General features: G+C 45.8%; 2 protein-coding genes across 15 annotated transcripts in view; one reads left to right on the plus strand and one right to left on the minus strand.

Annotated features, from left to right (window-relative positions):
* Positions 1-3,805: 3,805 nt before the first annotated feature.
* Positions 3,806-19,116, minus strand: RPUSD4 (RNA pseudouridine synthase D4). Of its 3 annotated transcripts, none has more exons than XM_082683897.1 (7): positions 18,899-19,113; positions 18,369-18,534; positions 15,770-15,971; positions 11,471-11,564; positions 11,248-11,392; positions 9,855-9,952; positions 3,806-9,287 (listed from the first exon to the last, which is right to left on the minus strand). In XM_082683897.1, the coding sequence occupies exons 1-7, from the start codon at positions 19,085-19,087 to the stop codon at positions 9,024-9,026; spliced, it is 1,158 nt and encodes a 385-aa protein (XP_082540023.1). In that variant the 5' UTR covers positions 19,088-19,113; the 3' UTR covers positions 3,806-9,023. The 3 variants fall into 3 exon arrangements, with proteins under 3 accessions (XP_082540023.1, XP_082540025.1, XP_082540024.1); XM_082683899.1 differs by lacking the exon at positions 18,899-19,113 and adding an exon at positions 18,759-18,854; XM_082683898.1 differs by lacking the exon at positions 9,855-9,952 and having other exon boundaries at positions 18,899-19,116.
* A 59-nt stretch (positions 19,117-19,175) lies between these two features.
* Positions 19,176-21,903, plus strand: part of FAM118B (family with sequence similarity 118 member B) — a 50,467-nt gene continuing 47,739 nt past the window's right edge. For 4 of the 12 annotated variants that reach the window (XM_082683906.1, XM_082683901.1, XM_082683900.1 and 1 more), the window contains exon 1: positions 19,181-19,284. The gene's annotated coding sequence lies outside the window, so the exon portion shown is untranslated. Of the gene's footprint in view, positions 19,285-19,652; positions 19,806-19,903; positions 20,239-21,903 lie in introns of those variants that run through there. The other 8 variants (XM_082683903.1, XM_082683905.1, XM_082683902.1 and 5 more) reach the window with 5 other exon arrangements.

Below are 21,903 nucleotides of genomic sequence, written 5' to 3' on the forward strand. Positions count from 1 at the left end.
CTCCTCCTGCCTCCCTCCCTGTTCCTCTCCTCTCTCTTCCCCAGCAGGGAGGTGGGCACCATCAGGAGCCACCTGCAGCCCCTGCTGGGAATATAGTTAAAGGTAGAGCCCCTCTGGGTCCTGGGACTCCGGGTACTCAAGGGAAATGGTCTTCTCTGACTTTCCTTCCGGAGGTCATTACCACATACTCTGTAGAATCAACTACAAACCAAGTAGGTGGGTTTAGGCCTCATCCTAGATGCCCCCCAGTCCCTCTTTGCCCCCCAGAGAGGGTATGTGAACAGACCCAGGACACACTGGGAAAGGCAGGCTGAGGCCCACATGCAGGACACAGGTTTGGGACAGGAAGTGAGGAGCAGCCCCGAGGCTTGGGCAGAGACCTGGCCCCACACAAGAGAGAGATGAAAGGGGCGCCAAGAGAAGCTGGCGTCTTCCCGTCTTCCTGGGGAAGCCTGAGATGGGAGAGGAGATTGTCTCCAGCAGGCCTCCCCCTCGACCCTCACCTCCTGCTCCCTGCCTGACCTCATGGCTCACATCAAAGTGGGGATCTCTTCCCCTGGCCCTCCTCCCTGAATGGGTCCAGGCCGTCCCGCCCGGGTCCTGGGAGCTGCTGATGGACAGGCGGTAATCGCTCCCAGAGTGCTGAAGGCAGCCTTGGTGCACACGGCCTCTGCGGGCAGAGCTGGCCTTTGCCGTCTGTCTGTACAGGGAGGCTGCTGTCCCCCTAGTCCCGCGGACCGCCCCCCTACTCTTGCAGCTGTCCCTGGACAGACTGTGCGGGCAAAAGGGGGCGCACTGTCGGCTCTGATGCTGAGGTCCACAGGCCCGCGGATGCAGGCGGAAGGCACTGGTGGGGCCAGGGGCCTGGCGACTCCTAAGTCAGGGTCAGGAAGGCTGTGCGGGAAGAAGGGGTGAGGCCTGCTCTGGAGGTGCTTATTCCCCAGGAGGAACGGAGGAGGGGAAAAGCAGCAACAGTGTTCACTCATATGGCCAGTGCGCTTAAGGCACATTATTGTAACAGAAGCTGCCAAACTTGTTACCTTCCTTTCCCTCTCCTATTTATCAAATAACAGTTCATCAGCCTGTTTTTATTAATCAGAATCATACATAACTATCAATCAATGCTTCTGATCAACAAAGAGATTGCAACTATTTACCACATTGAGCCAGAATAAAATCAGCCAAGACCTAAGAACTAAACTAAGAACTTAGCTAGCAAAGCCCTGCACCACGGGGTGGAAACATGTGTCTTTCCAGCAGGTGTTTTGGTAGCTGAGAACAGCTTGGCTATACATTCTACATTTCTGTAATGAACCTGCCGTGCTTTTATAACTGAGTGTTTATGAATCAAATTCGAATTCAAATTCACCAGGGGAGCCCAAATCATGGTCTCCCTCTGCTTACCTCTCTCCACCAGAAGATGGAAACCTCCACTTTAAAAAAGTAGGGCACCGAGATTTACAAGGCTAGGGTAACCAAAGCCAGGCTTATCACAGCGGTAGAAAAAGACAGCAAGACTTCTGGAGGATACGTGATCCTTGATTAAAACCTGTTCCTACTGGTAGCTCGGAGGAAGAGGAATAAAATGTGGGAGACTGCTGCCATCTGGTGTCCAAATCAGAAACTGCAGTTATTTCTCCACAACATTAATACTGTAACAAAACTAAATTGTATTCTGTGCAATTATCTATATTTGACGCAGCATACTTCCAAAAACGGAAATTTACCACAACAGTTCCATGGGGGAAAGAATAACCTTTTCAATAAATGGTGCTGGGGCAACTGGCTGCCCCCATGCCAAGTTGGACTCCTGCCTTATATCATATACAAAAATTAACTTAAAATGGATCAGAGCCCTAAAGGCAAGAACTAAACGAGAAAATTATTAGAAGAAAATATAGAAGGAAATTTCCATGACTTTGGACTAGACAATGTTTTCTTATATAAAAAACCAGAAGGGTGGCTCAGTGGATCAAGGCCTCTGCCTTCTGCTCAGGTCATAATCCAGTCCTGGGATTAAGCCCCCAGAAGGGCTCTTTGCTCAGCAGGGAGTCTGCTCCCCCCTCTCTCTCTGCCTGCCTCTCTGCCTACTTGTGGTCTCTGCCTGTCAAATAAATAAAATCTTTTAAAAATAAAAAATAGATAAAAAATTAAAAAATAAAAAACCAGAAGCAGAGGCTCCTGGGTGGCTCAGTGAGTTAAGCCTCTACCTTCGGCTCATGGTCAAGACATGGTCTCGGGGTCCTGGGATCAAGCCCCACATCGGGCTCTCTGCTCGACGGGGATCCTGCTTCCCCCTCTCTCTCTGCCTGTCTCTCTGCCTACCTGTGATCTCTCTTTGTCAAATAAATAAATAAAATCTTTAAAAAAAAAAACAACACACCCAACAAAGAGAAAAACGAATTGGACTACATTAAAAAAAAACTTCTGTGTCGCAGACAATGTAATCAAGAAAGTGAAAAGACAACAGAAGGCAATAAGATACTTACAGTAATGTATCTGATCAGGGATTGGTATCCAGAATATATAAAGAACTCTCACAACTTAATTTTTTAAAAGGACAAATACCCAATTGTAAAATGGGCAACGTGTTTGAATAGATATTTCTTCAAACAAAATACACAAATGGCTGATAAACACATGAAAAGATGCTCAGTGTCATTAGCCTTCAGCGAAATGCAAATCAAATCCATAATGATAAAGCCAACATAGGGAAACAATCTAAGTGTCTATCAGTAGATGAATGGATCCAGAAAATGTAGTGTGTACAGACAGTGGAATATTACTCAGCCATTAAAAAAAAGAGAGAAAAGTTTGCCTTCTGCAACAACGTGGATGGAATTCAGGGTGTTATGCTAAGGAAATGAACCAGACAGAAAAAGGCAACTATATGATCTCACTGACATGTGGACCCTAAAACAAAACAAAACAGGAGCTCATAGATACAGAGAATAGAACGGCCAGGGTTGGGGGTGGGTGAGATATGTGAAAGGGGCCAAAAGGTACCAAACTTCCAGTGATAAAATAAATAAGGCCTAGGGATGTCACGTATATATCATGAGTAAAGCTGGCTTATCTGAAAGTTGCTATTAAAAGCTCTCATCACAAAAGTAGGATCAGTATGTTGTACATCTGAAAATAATATAATGTGAAATGTCAATGATACTTCAATAGTATTTTATTTTTAGGATTTTATTTATTTGAGAGAAACAGCACACGCACGAGCTGGGGGAGGATAAGAGGGAGAAGCAGACTCCCCAGTGAGCAGAGAGCCCGATGCAGGACTTGATCTGAGGACCCTGAGATCATGACCTGAGCTGAAGGCAAACACTTAGCCAACTGAGCCACCCACGTCAATTTAAAAAAAAAAAAAAAAGGGAAATTGCTTCATATCCACAAGGATGGTTATGATCAGAAAGCCAATAATACCAACTGTTGGTGAGACCCTGGAACCCTCATACATTGTTGCTGGGAATGCAAAATGGTACAACCACTTTGCAATACAGCCCTGGCCACGGCACAAGTATTAAGCAGAGTTACCCATGACCCAACAACTCCACTAGGTGTGTACGTACCTCCTAGGTAGGTACCCAAGAAAAATGAAAACGTACATGAATGTTTGTTTCGTTGTAGCCAGAAAGTGAAAAAATCATTAACTGATAAATGGATAGATAAAAATTGGTGTATTTATACCATGGAATATCATTCAGCAATAAAAAGAAATGAAGTACTGATTTCTGCTAGGACATGGATGAGCCCCGAGAACATTATGTTGAGTGGAAAAAGCCAGGCACAAAAGATCCTAGATCACATGATTTTATTTATAGGAAGTATCCAAAATAGGCAAATCTATAGAGACAGAAGATAGATTGGCATGGCTGGGTTGGCATGGCTGGGTATGAGTGAGAATGTGGAGCGACTGCTAAATGGGCATAAGGTTTCTTTTTGTAAGCGTGAAAATTTTCTAAAATTAGGTTAGATGGTTGTCTGATTCTGTGATTATAAAACCATTGGATTATACACTTTAGATGGATATTATAGTATGTGAACTCTGTGTCAAAAAATGTTTTTCAAATGGCAAACTGAACCTGTTTCAACCTAGTATATTATAGGAACTGGGCTCATACAATATGTCAGGAACTATTCTGGGAATTAAATACAAATTCAGCTAATCCTTAAAATATATAATACTGGTACTCTCATTAAACTCATTTTGCAGGTGAGTGAACTGAGGCTCAGATAAGTTAAATAAGTTACCCACTGTCATAGCAAATAAACAGCAGAGTCAGAATGTGTACCCAAAGCCCATCTGATTCCAGAGCCTGAGAATGGCCCCCCCATCGCTCCCCCGGTGCTACAGCTGCCTCCGGTCGGTAGTCACCTTTGGAGGGTTTACAAGTATAGGGCTTGGGGGCTGGAGACAGACATTTCATGCCTGCCCACGAGAAGGTCACAGCTTGGGGGAGGGCAGATATAATTAGAGGAAATTATGAAGATGCTCTGTGGTCAGTGCTCAACGATGAAGACAGGCATACGCTCGCCGTGCTTCGGGAGTACTGGGTAATGACCGTCCTTTGGGAGCACTGGGTAATGACCGTCCTTTGGTCCTCCCTCAGTGGATGCCTGAAGTGTAACAGCACTCACTTGGGACTGGGAGGGCTACCCCAAAAACTGTTCCTATGTATTGCCCACTCACCTCATCTAATTGGTTGTTCAGACTCTCTGGGAGTCGTCTTAGATTCAGCCTCCACGCCATACTCGATCACTTGTACCCACTGGACTTCTTCCGAGCTGCATTTCTTTTTTTCTTTCTTTCTCCCTTCTGTTTTTTCTTTTTTCCTGAGTTTCATTTTAAACCTGACTAGTCCACTCATCTCCAAACCTGTCCCAGCTCATCCGGACTATTACATGGGCCCTTCACGAGTCTCCCTACTTATATGCTTATCACCCCACAAGACATTCTACACACAGCCATTGAGGAGTCCCAGAGAGTGAGCTGGGAACAGGCAAAGAGCCGCCCCGTTGTGAGAATGGGAATTCATTGGCAGGGTGGGTGGGGGGCTTCTGTCTGTCGAGACATCTAGGATGGGGTGTGGTAGGTACGGGCATGCCGGTGGGGACTAGACGGCATGGGTTACTGGTGTGTGTAGGCTGTTGGTAGAGCTCCCTGATTGCGTGTACACAGCAAGCGAAAAAGCCTACAGTGTCTACACAGCAAGTGAAAAGATCCAAGAAAGGAGGGCTTCCCTGTACTGCGTGATGACCACCACTGATGACAATCCGTCCTCACCACTGTGGACTGTAGCAGGTGGGAGTGTGCTAAGTGGGAGAGGAGGGAGGAAGTGAACAGAAATATCTCAAGGTCACTTGCCTTAAGACCCTTAAGGCCCTTAAGGCCCCAGGGCATGGGGGCATCTATACAGGGAGCCACCAAGGCTGTCACTCCCCGGGGCACAAAAAGCAAAGGGATCTGAAGTGGGGGGGGATTGGAAAGGAAACTGAATGTTGCAAGGAATTTGCCAGGCCTTTGTCCCTGGTCTGTGGGAGGAAGCCTCTGAATCCAGTTTCCCAAGCCATAGGTGTGGCTTTGTTACTTCTGATGGGTCCCGATGGTTGGCATGAACAGGGACTCCATGGCCTCCCAGGTCGCTTCCGGATGGGGGCTGGCCTTGCCAAACAGGTGATTGGAGGTCGGGGCACGGAGATGGAGAGAGGAACTAGACTGAGTTCAGTCATCTGGCCAGTGAGCTGATCAATCATGCTGAAGGAGGAATCCCCCCAAAAAAACTCAGCATGGGAGGCGCCTGGGTGGCTCAGTGGGTTCAAGTTCTACCTTCGGCTCAGGTCATGATCTGGGGGTCCTGGGATCGAGCCCCATGTCAGGCTCTCTGCTCGGCGGGGATCCTGCTTCCTCCTCCCTCCTTCTCTCTCTCTGCCTACTTGTGATCTCTGTCAAATAAATAAATAAAATCTTAAAAACCTCAGCGTGGAAGCTTGAGCCACCTCCCTGGCTGGTGACACACACCAGAGTGTGAAGAATATGCTGTGTCCCAACTCCTCGGGGAGGGGACAGGGTAGCTTTAAGTCTGGGACCTTCCCAGACCTCACCCTTTCTTCCTTTTGGCTGCTCCTGATTTCTACCCTGTGATTGCTGTTAATAAAACGGCAAGTGTAGCACTTTCCTGAGTTCTGGGAGTCGTTCCAGTGAATTACTAATCCTGAGGGGAGAGCGGGAATCCCAGAATTTGTAGCTACTTGGCAATGGGGTTCAGGAAATGCTACCCCAAAATATGGTACCTTGGCACACTGAGTAGTTTAAGCTGAAGAAGTTTGAGAAAATGGCAGAAACAGGAAGGTCACTTGGACCTCTTCACCCCCTCATCCTTCTTTTCTGAAACAGATCGCACTCTCTGGAGAGGTGCTGTCTTTATACCAGAGGAAAGGAGAAATCTCCTTTGTGCACAGACAATGGGATGTCAAGAACCCTAACAGGCTTTGTTAAGTTTCCCTCAGTGTACAATTACCCCACACTCCTTCTTAACTTACCATATCCCATGACTGTCCACTCCTCATCACGCCCAGCACAAAAATACACAAGTCTGGGTGGCTCAGTGGGTTGAGCATCTGACTTGATCTCAGCTCAGGTCTTGCTCTCAGGTTCGTGAGTTTAAGCCCTGCTTTGGACCTCATGCTGGGCGTGGAGACTACTAAAAAACAAAACAAAAAACCCCAAAAGCACACAAGTCTGGTTTTTTGGGGGGTCTTTTGAAGACCCCTATGCCATGTAAAACTTATCACATAAATTCATGTTTACCTCCTGTTATTCTATCAGTTTAATGTTTAGAGCCAGTCAGGGTAGAGGGTTTGGAAGAGCACTTCAGCTACCCCCGTAGACCTCCGTAAACCTCCATCCGTACTTCTGGATTCTTTCCAGCTTATCTCTTAACTCAGGCAAAGGACCCTGGGGGCAAAGCATCCCTTGATAGGAACCCAGACTTACCCCCTCAAGCTGTAACAACTGTCCTGATAGCGCCAAGACCCCACATGATTGACGCCAAGACAACAATCAACCTGACCTTCACTGCCCACCCTTACAGACCCACCGACCTTTGTCCCACATATTCCTCCTGTAAAGCTGGCAGTATTTTCGGCACTTCAGAGACAGTCTCTGTGACTTGAGTCCACGGTCTTCCCGGCATTGGCCTCATGGACACAAATCCGATGGTCTCCCCACCGCTCCTCTCTGCCTTGGGGCTGAACCAGGCCTGTTTGGGGCCTTTGGAGCCAGATGCTTTTACCCCTTGAACCCATTACAGGTTGAGGGAAACATTCCTCCCCTAGGCTAAGCAGAAGGGTGAGAGGTTGTCTGGGAAGCCCTGAGCTTGCAGCTGGTATCTGGAAAGGAGTCTTGCGGAACACGGTGCCCTTAACTTGTGGTTTGGCCTGACCCTGGGTCATCAGCGTTGGGATTACAGTGCACCAAGCAGCGCTTCCCCCCTCACTGGGGAAACAGGGTCTGTACCCCTCCCCCTCCATGGCATGCTTTGCAAGCCCGGATACAAGGCTGAGTCTTTGTATACCCTACCAGGCCCTCAGGCTAACAGCAGTCCAGAGGCTTTGAGAGCCAAGGACAGCAGATTGGGAAAACATAAGGATGTGTTTTGCAGTGTCCTTGTCCTAATCAGTACCAACCTGCCCTGCCCTGCCCCTAGGGCCAGGGTGTGGGGGGGTGTGTGGTGGTTTTGGTCTCAAGACTTGCCTCTGCGTTAGGTTTCTGGTGGGACCTGCCCTATGCTAGTTGAGGTTGTGGGGAGTGAAGCTGGTGCTCAGGAAGTGGGGTGGGACTAGCGAGAAAGCCCATCCTCAGAGGAGGCGTTCTAGAGGGAAACAGGGCAGACCTGGTGACCACCTGGGTTTGGGGACAGCTGTGTTGTACACATTCATTTTAGTGAGTTAATACACTTGGAGCTTTCCCATAAATACAGCTGATCCACCAAAAATGGGTCTGAATGGTGCAGGCCACTTATACTCGGATTTCTCTTTGATAAATAGAGCACAGAACCGTAAATGTATTCTCTTCCTTATGATTTTATTAATAACGTCTTCTTTTCTCTGGCTGAGTGAGAATACAGCATATAATACACAGAACATACAAAATATGTGTTAATCAACTGTTTGTGTCATTGGTAACGCTTCCGGTCAACAGGAGGCCACTAGCAGTTAAGTTTTGGGAGAGTCAAAAGTTACATGTGATTTTTGACTGTACAAGGCGGGGGTCAGTGCCCCCCCCCCCCACCGCCACTGTTTTAAGACTACAGAATCTGGGTTTCTTGATTCTCTGAAAAAATTAAAAAAAAAAAAGGGGAGAGAAAACCTGTTCCCACAGAGCAGCACGGAGCTGGAGCTAACCACTGCCCTCTCCAGACCGTGTGTGTTCCCCACCAGGGGCTGCCGGCCGGACGGACTTCACATCTGCTTTTCTCGCTTCTCTAACACCCTTTGCCCTTTGCAGGCTCTAGTCACTACCGAAAGAAGGCTCCTGCGCTGCGGCTGGAGAGAATCCTGCCTTCTGACAGGTCTGCAGAATCTGGGACAAAACAAGTGGAGCAGAGAGGTTTTGCTATTAGATCCTGAACATCCATGAGGACAGTGGCTAACTGCTTCTGAATTTCTCCAGCAGTCAGATGACCGCCACACGCTCTTTCCAACCACCAGAGCCTTCCAGATAGATCAAGGGATTTATTGTTGGACGGAAACAGTTTCAGAGCACAGATTCTGTGCTCGAGTTTCTCCTTTTTCAATTATGGACCCAGTCTGCCTGGTCCTGGGCTCTCTTCCCTCTGGGCAAGGAGACTGGGAGGCAGGGAGACTTCCCGCAGGCTTTTCCAGAGTGCGGCCAGTGTCTCAGTAAATAGGACTTAGTGTCCAGTAAAGGCCTAGAAGCAGCTGGGTTTCTTCCACTTCCCACACTTGGCTCTTCTGGAGTCTGTCCCAAGTGAGATCCATGAAACAAAGTGAAGGATTCAGGGGCCAAACAGCCCAGCGGTCTTTATTGCACCCTCACGTCCGGCTTCGTCGTCCCCATTCTGATCCTGACTTGGCATCTGTAGATCCAGGCGTCGCAGGGAGCAGACGAAGAAGCGAGGAGGCTTGCAGACCAAGCTGAGTTCCTCCTTCCTGGACCCCAGGGCCGGCAGGATCAGCTGGCGCGCGTGCAGGTGAAGCGGGATGTGACGGGCCTTCGCCTGGTGCAGCCCCAGCTTCTTCAGGGTACCAAGAGACAGCTTCTACAAAGACAAGACAGCCTCTTGCGAGCCAGGCCAAGAGCTCGTCCTTGAGCAGCACACAGGGACAGACATTTTCCCCTTAAAGGAACCACGACTAACTCCCCTGGAAGGCACAGCGGTGTACAGCCTGCTTCAGGGACATTCCTGGAAGGGTTTGGAACCCAGGTGAGAGAAAAACCACCAGGCCAGCGAAGTTCTTATCAGCCAGTTCTCTGGCCTTCCTAGAGAATGGGCTATGACAACAAAAGATAAACAAGTGTCCCCCACCCATCTTCACCAATAGCATGAAAGGCTGCTTGAAGCCTCCAGAAAGTGCCCCCCCCACCAACCCCACCTGTCCCCAGCCTCCAAACACAATCCAAGATAAACAAATGAAGCGCAAGGGTTTTGCGAACAGATCCTGCAGCTCCGTGAGAACAGCAGCTGTTTCTCTCTAAGTGAGGTGACTAGTTTGGGTAACTAGTACAGTACAGGCAATACATCCTTGCGGTGACTCACGTCGGATTTTAACAAGGGGAAAGCGAAAGCTCCCCCACCTTAGCTGTTGCACAGACAAACCAGGGTCACCTGGGGGGCCAGCTTATTCCAGTCTGAGTACTTGTGATCACCAAGGATTGGGCAATCCAGTCCAAAAGACAGATGAACTCGAAGCTGATGTTTTACTCCTTCACAACAACAACAAGAAAAGAGAGAAAACTTGAGCAGCTCCAGAAACCATACTGTGCATTACTGTGCTTCTAACCCTATTTAACTGAAGCACAGTAAGACTGGCAAGGCTGCACCTACAGCAAAGTATAAAGAAGAACAGAACAAACTATAAGCTGGTAGGAAATAAAATTACACATGCTGTTAAGACACTAAGTTCCCCTCCCCCTCAGTTCCCTTTTCACTACAGATAACCATTATCATCAACTTGGTATCTCTCCCTGCTTAACTTTTTTGTTTTTGAGACAACGAGAAAGAGAAAGCAAGAGCACATGTGTGCAAGGGAGGGGGGCAGAGGGAGAGTGAAAGAGAGAATCTCTATCTTACCACCACTGAGCTTGTGACCTGAGTGGAAATCAAGAGTCCAAGGCTTAAGCGGGGGGGGGGGGGGGACACGACCCACTCAATGACCCATTTTGTTTTATTTTTAGATAACATTATTATAGAATGCTAAATAGTAGTGCTTTGCACATTTTTCACTGTAGCAAAATATTCATAACATAAAATGTTATCTTAACCATTTTTTTAAAAGATTTTATTTATTTTGAGACAGAGCAAGAGAGAGAGAGCACAAGCATCCTCCCCACCTGAAACTCTGGCCCAATTAAACGACAACTCCCCATTCCTTCCCGCTTCCTACGGCCCCCGGGTAACCACTATTCTACTTGGTCTCTGAATCTAAGTGCTCTAGGTGTGTCATAATTGGAATCACGCAACATTCGTCCTGTGTTGGTTTCTTTCACTTAGCATCAAGACCAACCACATTGTGGCCCATGTCAGAATTTCCTTCCTTTTCAAGACATACTCATTCCGTCATCTGCCCGCACACTTTGTCTACACATTCATTTGGCAGTGGCCATCGAGACTGGCTTCACCTCTTGGCTATTGGGAATAATGATGCCATGAACACTACTGTACACAGATCTTTCCAAACCCCTGCTTTCAATTCTCTTGCGTAGATACCCATGAGAATTGCTGGATTATATGGTAATTCTGTGTTTAATTTTTTTTGAGAAACCGCGTTGCAGATTTTTTAAATAAATGTAAGCAAACTATTTATATCTTTCTGCTACCTACTATTTTTAAACAGCCATCCCCGCTGGAGCTCCCAGCCTCGGATTAGCACCAGAGGCACACTCTCAAACACGTCAGCTGCAATCCCAGCCCTCTCATAGCACCAGCTGCTTGGAAGAAGGGCAGGACCCAGAGCAGCCCTGGGCTCTTGCCATCCCCCAGCAGAAAGGTGGTGCCTCACCGGTGATAGGCTGGAGCTCCACGAGGGCAGTGGACAGAGTGCTGCTGAGCACCTGGTACTGAGTCACAGCTGTGTGCGCCTTCCGGTTGCTCCGTGCTCTCACCATCTTCCCATCCTCCATGCGGAAGCCTGGGGACAGCGTCATCTGACACCAAAGAAAGCAAGACATGGTTGCAAAGGAAGAGCAGAAAAGCCAAGCCCCTGGGGATGACAGCTCACCCACCTTGTAGTGCTGCTGCTGACCCTGCACCTCCTTCTCGATGACAGGGATGTCCACGACTCCTGCCGGGGGCACGGGGACGCGCACTGTGATGGTCCTGGGCATAACACACAGACCCTGGCTTAAGTCATAAGGTGAGCGGGGAGCTCCTCAGATTTGGCTACTTAGAGGTGTAACACTGGACCTTCTGCTCTACTGTGGTCAGTTCTTAAGAATGGAGCATCCTAAGTCATAAGGCTGTCATAGCACTTAGCCTGAGAGCTTGATACTACTCTTATGACCACATCTTTTTTTTACTACTAAAGTAATGTATGCTAATTATAGACTACTGGGGGAAAAATCAAAAAATTATATTAATAACATAGTCTTTCCTTCCAACCTTTAAAAATGAATATGTATAGGTTTGTTTGTTTTTTTAATTTATGTATTTGAGAGAGAGAGAGCGAGAGAGTGCGTGTGAGGAGGAGGGGCAGTAGGAGAGGGGAAGAGAAACCCAGGAAGGCTCTGCCCTGAGCCTGGACTCATTTCACCACCCTGAGATCACAACCTGAGCTGAAACCCAAAGTGGGACGTTTAATCAACTGCGCCACCCAGGTGCCCCCCAAAATGAGTATGTATAGTTTAAAATGAAATGAGGGTAGGGGCGCCTGGGTGGCTCAGTGGGTTAAAGCCTCTGCCTTCGGCTCAGGTCATAATCCCACAGTCCTGGGATCGAGTCCCACATCGGGCTCTCTGCTCTTTGGGGAGCCTGCTTCCTCCTCTTTCTCTGCCTGCCTCTCTGCCTACTTGTGATCTCTGTCTGTCCAATAAATAAATAAAATCTTTAAGAAAAAAAAAAAGTAATGAGGATAATATGGTTTTGTATCCTGTTTTTTAAAAGATGGTTAAGTCCTGATTGCATATGAAATGAATGAACAAGTAAATGAATGAATGGAATGAAAAAGTCACAGGACCACACCTGCCCGATCTGCCAGGTAGACAAACAGGGGAACTCGGCTCAAAGTCACAGAAACAACCCCCATAACTCAATAAACATTTTGCTGGAGGTCTCCTTTCATCATGTCAGAGATGGGGAGACGACCCTTTCTTGTGTCCTTACGCTTATGCCTCCTCTAGGTCAATGATGAAGGAGTCCTGCTGGGTGGCTTATCACAGAAACGAAGCCCACTCCCACAAGTCACACACTGGACACCTCATTTTGGGCTGGTGGCAGTTTGGGCTGCCATCTGATATATTTTACCACACTTAAATTGAGTTTTAACTGTGAGCTCCCTCTTCCTAATGACACAACACTATGCTCAAATATGTTCACTCACTACATACTCCAGGAATATAATGAGGCATTGATTTAGGGAGGTACTAGCTCTGTACAGATAAACGAGACCAAAATCCCCACTCTCAAGGAATTCAAAGTCTAGTAAGAAGATTCAAACAAGGGTGCCTGGGTGGCTCAGTGGGTTAAAGCCTCTGCCTTTGGCTCAGGTCGTGATCTCAGAGCCCTGGGATGAGGCCCTGCATCTGGCTCTCTGCTCAGCAGGGAGCCTGCTTCCCCCGCCCCCCACCCCCACCTCTCTGCTTACTTGTGATCTCTGTTGGTCAAATTAAATAAAGAAGAAGATGATGATGATGATTCAAACAAATAACCCTAACAAGCTGCTATCATAGTAAGCCAGTAGATGTTAATCAGTTAGCTCTACTGCTAACTTCTACTTTGTGCACCTGGTATTTAAGGCCATCATTAACTGGGTTCCAGTCTACCTTTCCAGCATTATCTGTCACCATTCCCCACTCCAAACTACACTGCCTGCTTTTGTCCTTTGTGTGTATGCATTCCCACCATCTAAAACACAGTTCTCCATCTCATCTAGCAAATCCTGTTCATTCATCAACACACAATGAACGGATTTCAATTCCTCCACAGAATGGTTACCAAGTCTAAACTTTCATAAACAATTTTCACAAATAATATAACATCTTTCTTTAAGATTTATTTATTCTGGAGAGAGAGAATGAGCGCATGCGCAAGGAGAAGGAGGGACAGAGGGAGAGAGAGAGAAACCTGAAGCAGACTCCCTGCTGAGCTTGGAGCCCAAAGTGGGGCTTGATACCACGACCCTGAGAGCATGACCTGAGATGAAATCGAGAGTCAGCTGACCAACCAACTTCGCCACCCAGGTGCCCCAACACTTTTTACAGACTTGCACCTGGATTACTAGTATACATGATAGTCTCAATTTTCTGTCTTTCAGCTTTTACTATGAGCTAGGTACTATGTCAAACACTTCACATGTACTGTCTCATTTAACCCTTTCCTCAACTCTATTATTCTCACTTTTCCTATGAAGACAAAGCTTAGAGATGTTTAAGAACATGCCTAAGGACCCATGCTTGTAAACGGCACAGCTGACAGTTGAACACAGATCTTGTTGAGCTTAGTTACTATGCTAAACCTCTACCATTACCTGTAATCTCTTATTACAGTGGTTTTTACATTTGATTCCACAGCAGAGTCAGCTGTGGAGCTTTTAAGAAATTCAGATGCCCATACCCATCAGACTTATTAATCAGAGCCTCTGTGGGTGGGTCTTGGCATAGAGATTTTTTAAAGGCTCCCAGGATCACAAAGTAGCTGCAAAATCTGTAGCACAAAAAGGACTAACTTCGAAAAGATAAAAAGAGTAGCTACAAATCAAACAGAAAATAATAAACAGCCCAACAGAAACCAGGCAAAGGAAAGAGACAGTTTGTTCACAGAAAGGGAAACTAAAAAAAACATGAGACCCCAATAAACATGCAGACAAATAACATCACTGATACACAGGGAAATAGAAAACATTTTTTTTTTCCTCATCACAGTGGCAACCCCCCAAAATGTGCTGGTCAGCTGTAGGGGGAGGTAGGTCCTCATTACCCTAGTGGGAGGAAAACCTGGCCTACCTAATAATAGTAACTATTCAAATATTAAATGTGTGAGAGGCGCCTGGGTGGCTCAGTCAGTTAAGCATCTGAATCTTGGTTTCAGCTCAGCTCATGATCTTGGGATCCTGGGATGGAGGCCCAATTAGGCCCTACTCTCAGCCGGGAGTCTGTGGGATTCTCTGTCCCTTTCCATCTCCCACTGCCCCTCCCCTGGCTCGTGTGCTCACACTCACTCACTCTCTCTCTCAAATAAATAAATCTTAAAAAAAAAAAAAACCATCACCACCAACAAAAAATAAATATTAAATGTGTATACCCTTCAACCTAGCAATTCCATCTTTAGGAATCTGTCTTAAAGATATAATCATGTATTCTTTGCAACAGACTCTGAAAAATAGAAAGTTAACTCAATGTCCATCAATAAGGAAACAATGATATAGCCATACAACAGAATACTATGAAGCTCTAAATGTACATGCAAAATGCTCTCCAAGATATACCATCCAAGTGAAATAAAGCAGGATGCAAAGCAGTGCAAAATGCACTGCCATATAATAATTCACTTATACATGCCCTGTATGCAGGAAGCTTACACAAGACTAGAAAAGTGATCTCCTCTGGAGAAGAAAATTGAGTTGATGGAGGATAGCAGTAGGTTACAGTTTTGTTCACCTGTCTTTCTTCTATTAAAAAAAAATGGAGGTAAACCTATATGCACTAACATGGAAAGATCTCCAAGACATAATTAAGTGGTAAAAGAAAAGTACAGTGTTGGGGTGCCTGGGTGGCTCAGTGGGTTAAGTCTCCTTTCAGCTCAAGTCATGAACCCGGAGTCCCATGTTGGGCTCTCTGCTCAGCGAGGAGCCTGCTCCTCCGCTCCCTCTGCCTGCTGCTCTTCCCGCTTGTGCTCACTCTCTCTCTCAAACAAAATCTTAAAAAAAAAAGTAGTGTACAGTGTACAATGTAATACACACACACACTGTATATATCAGACATGTTCATAAATACATTGAGTAAGGACCAGAGGAATAAAAACCAAACTATCCCAAGGGAACAGACTAGAACAACAGAGTGGGTAGATTCTCCAAGAATGTTTTGCTTTATCTTTGTTTTTTGATGATTTGACCAAAGGAATGAAATCATGTATTACTTGTGTAATTAATTTTCAATAATTTTTATGTACAACCACAATGAGGAATCTCTATTCCAAGAGACTCTAAGGTCCTAAGCACTTAAGTCTCTTTCCTATTCTTTTCATACGCCCATAAGTCCTAGCACAGTGCCTTCCTTCTCTTAACAGGAGTTCCTTCCATATGAATGGACAATGAGATAAAAGGATGCCTTCATTTATACCAAGTCTACCACTGGCGATGGGCTTCATACCAGTACTTCTTTGCCACCTGACGGGTTCTAAACAACTCCTGTACTTGATGTGCCACTTCCTTCTCCCAGGCCAACACCATTACACCTGTAGTTTCTTTGTCCAGCCGGTGGCACAGATGCAAGGGTTCTGCCTTGTGGCCATGAAGCATCTTTGCCAGGATGGGCAATACGTCACTGATGCACAGCCGGACCCCAGGGCCACCTAGAAAGGGAAGAGCCACAGGTTTTAGTGGCCAGTAAAAGATCCCACCAAAGAATTCTACCTGGGAAGAAAGTCAATGTTTTCACGAGTTTTATTCTGAAATGTGGTCCAGGAACTAGCAATGTCAAAGCCCAGGGAGCTTGTTGGAAAGGAATCTCAGGCTCCCAACCCAGACTATTAAATCAAAATCTGCATTTTCACAAGATGCCCAAAGGACTCACATGCCTTTTCATAATGTCTGAGAAGCACTGGCCTACAGCATGTGGCCTCCTCCTCAGATATATATATATATATATATATATTAATCTACTTGCACATTCATAATAAAATCAGCAATCAAAATGAGGAGGTCTGATATTTCACTATATAAACAAAGGTTTGAGAATTTGCCAAGTAAACTCAAGGGTGAATACAAGACTGTGAGGCTCTCCTGAGCTATTACAGAAGAGCTAAGAAGATAACCTTTAGGTGAGATGCTACTCAGTTCTATTCTAGGCCTAACTAGCCACTGAACCTGAATAGATGATTTAATCTTTCCAACTTTCAGTTTTCTTAACTATAAAATGTAAATATCTGGATAATAATTATCTCATGAAGAATGGGAAGAAAAAGATCAAGACAGAAAAAGAAAATACACACAACACTTGGCAATGTCTGACTTAATTCCTTGTCTTTATACTTTTCTCCATACCTCCCCCAAAAGCATTCTTTTAGCACAACTATGCCTTTTCCCCCAATAAATCCCTTTCCCTGCATTTTCTTTCTATCAGTCTTTCTTATCTCACTCCAGCTGTCTTAGACAACTACATTCAACATTTATTCAGAAATATTTCAATGTCCATTAAGTTCCAGGCATCTTGGAGTTTCATTAGGTACTCTGTGCACACAAACACAGACATTTTCCTTTTATTCTTTTTTAAGTTCTTATCATGAATACATATCTTTTGGCACTTTTAATAACATGAATGTCTTCTATATTTTATAATTTCTATAAACTCTTTAAAGGAAGTTATCTTCTATATAGGTTTATATGCAGGGTTTGTTGAAAGATTTTATTTATTTGAGAAAGAGCGAGAGAGCACGAGCAGAGGGAGAGGCAGAGGCAGAGGGAGAAGCAGGCTCCCCATTGAGCAGGGAGCCTGACTCAGGGTTCAATCTAAGAACCCTGGGATCATGTGGGAGTTAACCTGAGTTAAAGATAGACGCTTAACCAACTAAGTCACTCAGGCACTCCCAGATTTATATGTGTTTTTGTGTGTGTGTGAATCCTGTGTATGTTTTCAATAGTAGAGATCTCTCTATAGGGCAGTTTAATCTTTGCTTTGGCTGAAACTCCGCCCCCCCTTTTTTTAATTAGTTTTCATATTGGTTTCTGTGATTGGAGTTTCTGCATGTTTAAGATGGTCCTTCTTTGATCCTTGTCCATGGATAGTATAAGATCTAATTTTTCTCAGGTTATTCTGTCTCCACTCATGGCTTGAGGTGGCTGACTGATTTATGTTGCAGTTTGGGGCTTGTGGGTTGAGATTTTTCTGATCTTTGTTCAATGAAGATGGACTATTTTCCTTGGTCTGGACTTAACTGATGAAATTATATTCTGGATCATGTGAACAAAATATGCAATAAATCACCATGGTTAAAAAAGACCCTTGCAGGAAATTCAGAGTCATTATATGGAAATACCATTACTTATAGAAGGTAATAAACTACCAGAACACGTTATCCACAAGAGATTTATAGGCCAAAAATAGAAACAGAGTACTTATAAAAATTAGTGAATGTGGGAAAATTGTGAATAAAGGCAAAAAATATACTGATGCCATTGTCAGAAGGAGAAATGATCTGAACCTTAATATATTAAGTGCTATCTATTTTTTTCTTATATGTCATTTCTTCTTTTCTGGTTCTTTTTTTTTTTTTTTTTAATTTTATATATTTACTTGAGAGAGGGAGAGTGAATGAGGAAGGGCGAGGTATAATGGGCAGAGGGGAGGGGCAGTGGGAGAGGGAGAAGCAGACTCCCTACTGAGCAGGGAGCCTGACCCTGGGCTGTCAGAGGCATAACCATAACCCACTGAGCCACCCAGGTGCCCCTCTTCTATCCCAGTTTTGATGGAACATAACATGAAGACAAGAATCACAAAGCCTTAGTATTTCTCTATAAAAATTCCCATGGAGGTCTGAACACAGTGCATTCCAGAAATCACTGCTGACTGCCAGATATCTGGAATGCAGAGACTGTCTTTTCTATCTCTGTCTTCAGTAGTGCCTTATATAGTACTCTACAAGAGCTTAATTATTTTGAATGCAAGTCTTCGAGCCCCACAAGTAATGTGTCAGAGTTGCCCCTAATTGTAGTGAAAACAGAAGCACCAACCTCCCTCACGTGGTCCTTACCATGCACAGGGAGACCGTAAGGTTTATTGATGACCACGAGATCCTTGTCTTGGTGCACAATCCCTCGGCTCAGTGCCTTAGCAAGCACGTTGGGGTGGACTCGTTGCAGCTGCTTTGTGAACCGTACTAGTTCTTGAACTCTCCGCTGAACAGGGCTTGTGGGCACCTATGCGGAGAGAAGGAGCGCCAGGAAAAGACTGGTGAAGACTTTCAATAAGTTTGGGTGACAATGTGGGTTGGGAATGACTATTTCTGCTTTGGACTCGCGCCTTCTCGGAATAATGAGAGCGGCGGTGCATGTCTGTTTTACCTATCTCCACGCAGTGCTCAGGGCTGAGGCCGGCAGGAGCCAAAGATCCAGCCCGCAGGAAGATACGGTACCATACTGACCTCTTCCCTTTCCTTTCTCCCCGTTCTTCCACAGATCCTCCACATTTCCTTAACATCTGTCCGGACCCTCCCACCTCACTCCCAGCCGGAGAACCCGGGAACGTACTGCCTCTTGGGAGTTGTGGTCCTTTCGGACTCACCGGCTGCTGCTTCGTCTTTTGTTCCTGTTTCTGGGCTCGGAGCTTCTCCGCTAATCGCTGGGCACTCATGGTCCCAGACGCAGCAGCGGCCGAACAAAATGGCTTTGAGAAGAGGCTAAAGACACTCCCCAAACGCTGCCTGGAACCCCAGACCCAGAGGCGAGGCGCGTTAGAGCTGGGCGCCGCCATCTTGTCAAAAGAGGAGGGGCGTATCTACACCACGCGCTGAAGAGGGGCGAGAGGCAGGAGGGTTTGGGCGGGTCTTGAGGATCACGTGGAGGGTGAGGAGGCGGGCTCTGGGCCGAGTCACGTGGGGTGGTGCGCGCTGAGTGCGGCTGCGCCGGCCGGTAGCTGCAGCTGGAGCGGTGGCGTTTGGAGGAGACTCGGTGAGTGTGTAGGGAAGCCGGGCTGGGGCTAGGAAATGCCGGTTCTTCAACGCTTTAACGTTTTCGCGTCTCCGGGGCTTCTGCTCTCGGAGAGCACTGCACCGGGATCCTTTTCTCCCTGTGCGAGAAGACCCCACTCAAAAACACTTCCCCGCCCCCGCGCCCCGTGGAAGCGATGCCCCATAAACGCTCGCCCCAGAGCCTTCTTAGGCGCCTACCTCGTCCCTCTTGGCAACCACATCCCTGGTGTCCGGCCAGCCCCCTGAGGGACGCGTCGTGTCACCTCTCATTTCCTTGCCGCTCGTCCTTCGGAGATGCCCGATCTCTGTAGGCTCTCCACTCCTCACCTCCTCTTTGTTTCAGGTTGTAACCTGTCCTTCTCCCCCGGGGGTGATGGGAACCCTTCCGTTATCCGGGGGCCCCCAGCCCGTATTCCTACCTAGGGAACACCTTGAGTTTTTTGGAGTCTCCTCTCTCCTTACGCTGTCCCCGCTCCTTCCAAAGACAAGACTGAAAATACGGTAAAGAGCACGGACCTTCCCCTCCCTTTTATGCTTCCTTCATGTTTCCCCCTCCCTACTTTGCAACCACCCCAAACCCTCTCTCCCTCTCTTCCAAGGTGCAGTGTTGGAACTCCCCTGCCCAAACTGCAAGCGACTCCCTCTGATTTCACCGAGGGGTATCTGGAAAGATGAACCTCTGGTTGGGGTGCTAATGTGAAAAATATCTTGGGACATACCTGCCATTTGTTAAGAAACCTAATGGCGAGTTCCGAAGGGATGTTCAGAAAACTAATGGATCTGTACCGACACTAGAGGAAACAATTTTTTAAGACTGCTGAGAATGAAGGCCCCTTGAGGAGTTCCAGTAGGTAGTGGAATTAGGTTTGCGACTTACCTCTCCGAAAGGGACTGGCAGAAGGGAGCCATATTGAGCAGGAGTAAAGTTGAACAGGTGAGTGGAGCAAACCTATAGAAGACTTCTTCAGTCCAAGAAGAGTTTGAGCTAGATGTTATAAGTAATGAGGCGTGTTTGAAGCTTCTTGAGCAGGAGAGAAACTCCTTCAATCCTAGAAATGAATCTGGCAGTCGAATGCAGGATAGATTCAGCCGGGATGCTGCAGTCTAGGGGAACAGTAAAGAGGTTATGCTTTATCCCGTGATCTTTCTCCCTACACTGTACTGTTCTTTGCGTTTGAACTGATTTTGAATACAAGTCAGGATGTGTGGTTGGCAGCTGCTGCTGCTGAAGTCTTGAGTACCTTGAAGACTCACTCATGGTTTCTTTGTAATCCCCACTTTAGGCACAGAGTAAACCCACAAATATTCGTTCTTTAGTATAATGCAGTGCATTCACAGACGTATAGTAGATGTGTCTGAACATTTGAATTGTCTTCTCTCTGTCAGTTTTTGATCTGAAGAATGGAGGTAGGAGTAAATGTATTTGTAAAGAGTGGGGAGGAAGGTTTGTGTATGTATGTTTCTGTAATAAGACAGATGATCAGGATATAAATTCAAAGAATTCCCGAGGGAGGTTGGGACACAACTTCTCTCTTTCTCTCTCTCTTTTTTTTTTTCCTGGCAAATTCACAGGTAAGGTGAAGCCTCCTTTTCCAAGGACTCTGAAATGTGAAAGTCAATATTTAAATTTATATCATTACATTAATTACAAATTTGTTTTAGGTATAGGACTTTTATGATTTTGTGTAAGGGCTCTTCCTTCCTTAACCTGTGCTTAATGGCCAATTCTTGCAGAATTGGCATTCTGTAGTAGGAAACAAATGAAGAACCAACTCAGATGTCAATGCTTGGTGACACAGAGCTTGTGTTCTTGGGTTTCAGGGTAACCCAAGGTACACACTACAGTGCCTAAGAATAAAAACACTGGTCAATTTTTTCTTCTAGAGAAGGAACTTTCAGGTTTTTCTTTTTGAAACTGTAAAGATATTTGAAGAATTCAGAGGTTTTTTTTGTTTGTTTTTTAATCAATAATGCAGCTTTATCCAATATGGGTGCAGAAGTTATATCTTAATATTTAAAGCATGTGGTTAGAGTTGCTGTCTGCATATACAGGAATTTATGCAAATATGTTGTCTGTCTTTTGTTTTTTAATGCTATATTGCCTCTTTTCCCTTCGTCATTCAATTGATTTTATTTTAGGCAGTTCATTTTCCTGTACTTACATACTTTACGACTTCAACACGTGTCACATTCTCCTTTTGTTTGGGGACTCCTCTTGTCTGTACTGTTTTCTCAGTACAAGGAAGAAAATTCTTTTAGTGGTGTCTAGTGTTGCCTTCATTCTACAAACATGACTTCTTTACGTAGATTTTGATTTATCATTGTTCCCCCCACATAACTATTTAAAGAAGTACTTGATAATTCGTTTTTGAGGCTATTTCCAGAAGCGTCCAAGAACAAGATGACGTTGTAATTTCACAAATATAAACAAAGAGTGACTAATAAAGGAACTTGTGTTTAAATATCACAAATTTAAGATTAATTAGTGGCATGAAGTTAGATTCTGACTTCTCAAATAATGATTTGCAAGTTGCAGACTAACAAGAGTTCAGTCCCTGAAGAGCAAGAAGTACTTGGATGGTTTTTGGTTTTAGATTCA

The sequence above is a fragment of the Mustela nivalis genome (genome assembly GCF_964662115.1).
Source record: "Mustela nivalis genome assembly, chromosome: 9".
In the NCBI taxonomy this organism is placed as follows: domain Eukaryota; kingdom Metazoa; phylum Chordata; class Mammalia; order Carnivora; family Mustelidae; genus Mustela; species Mustela nivalis.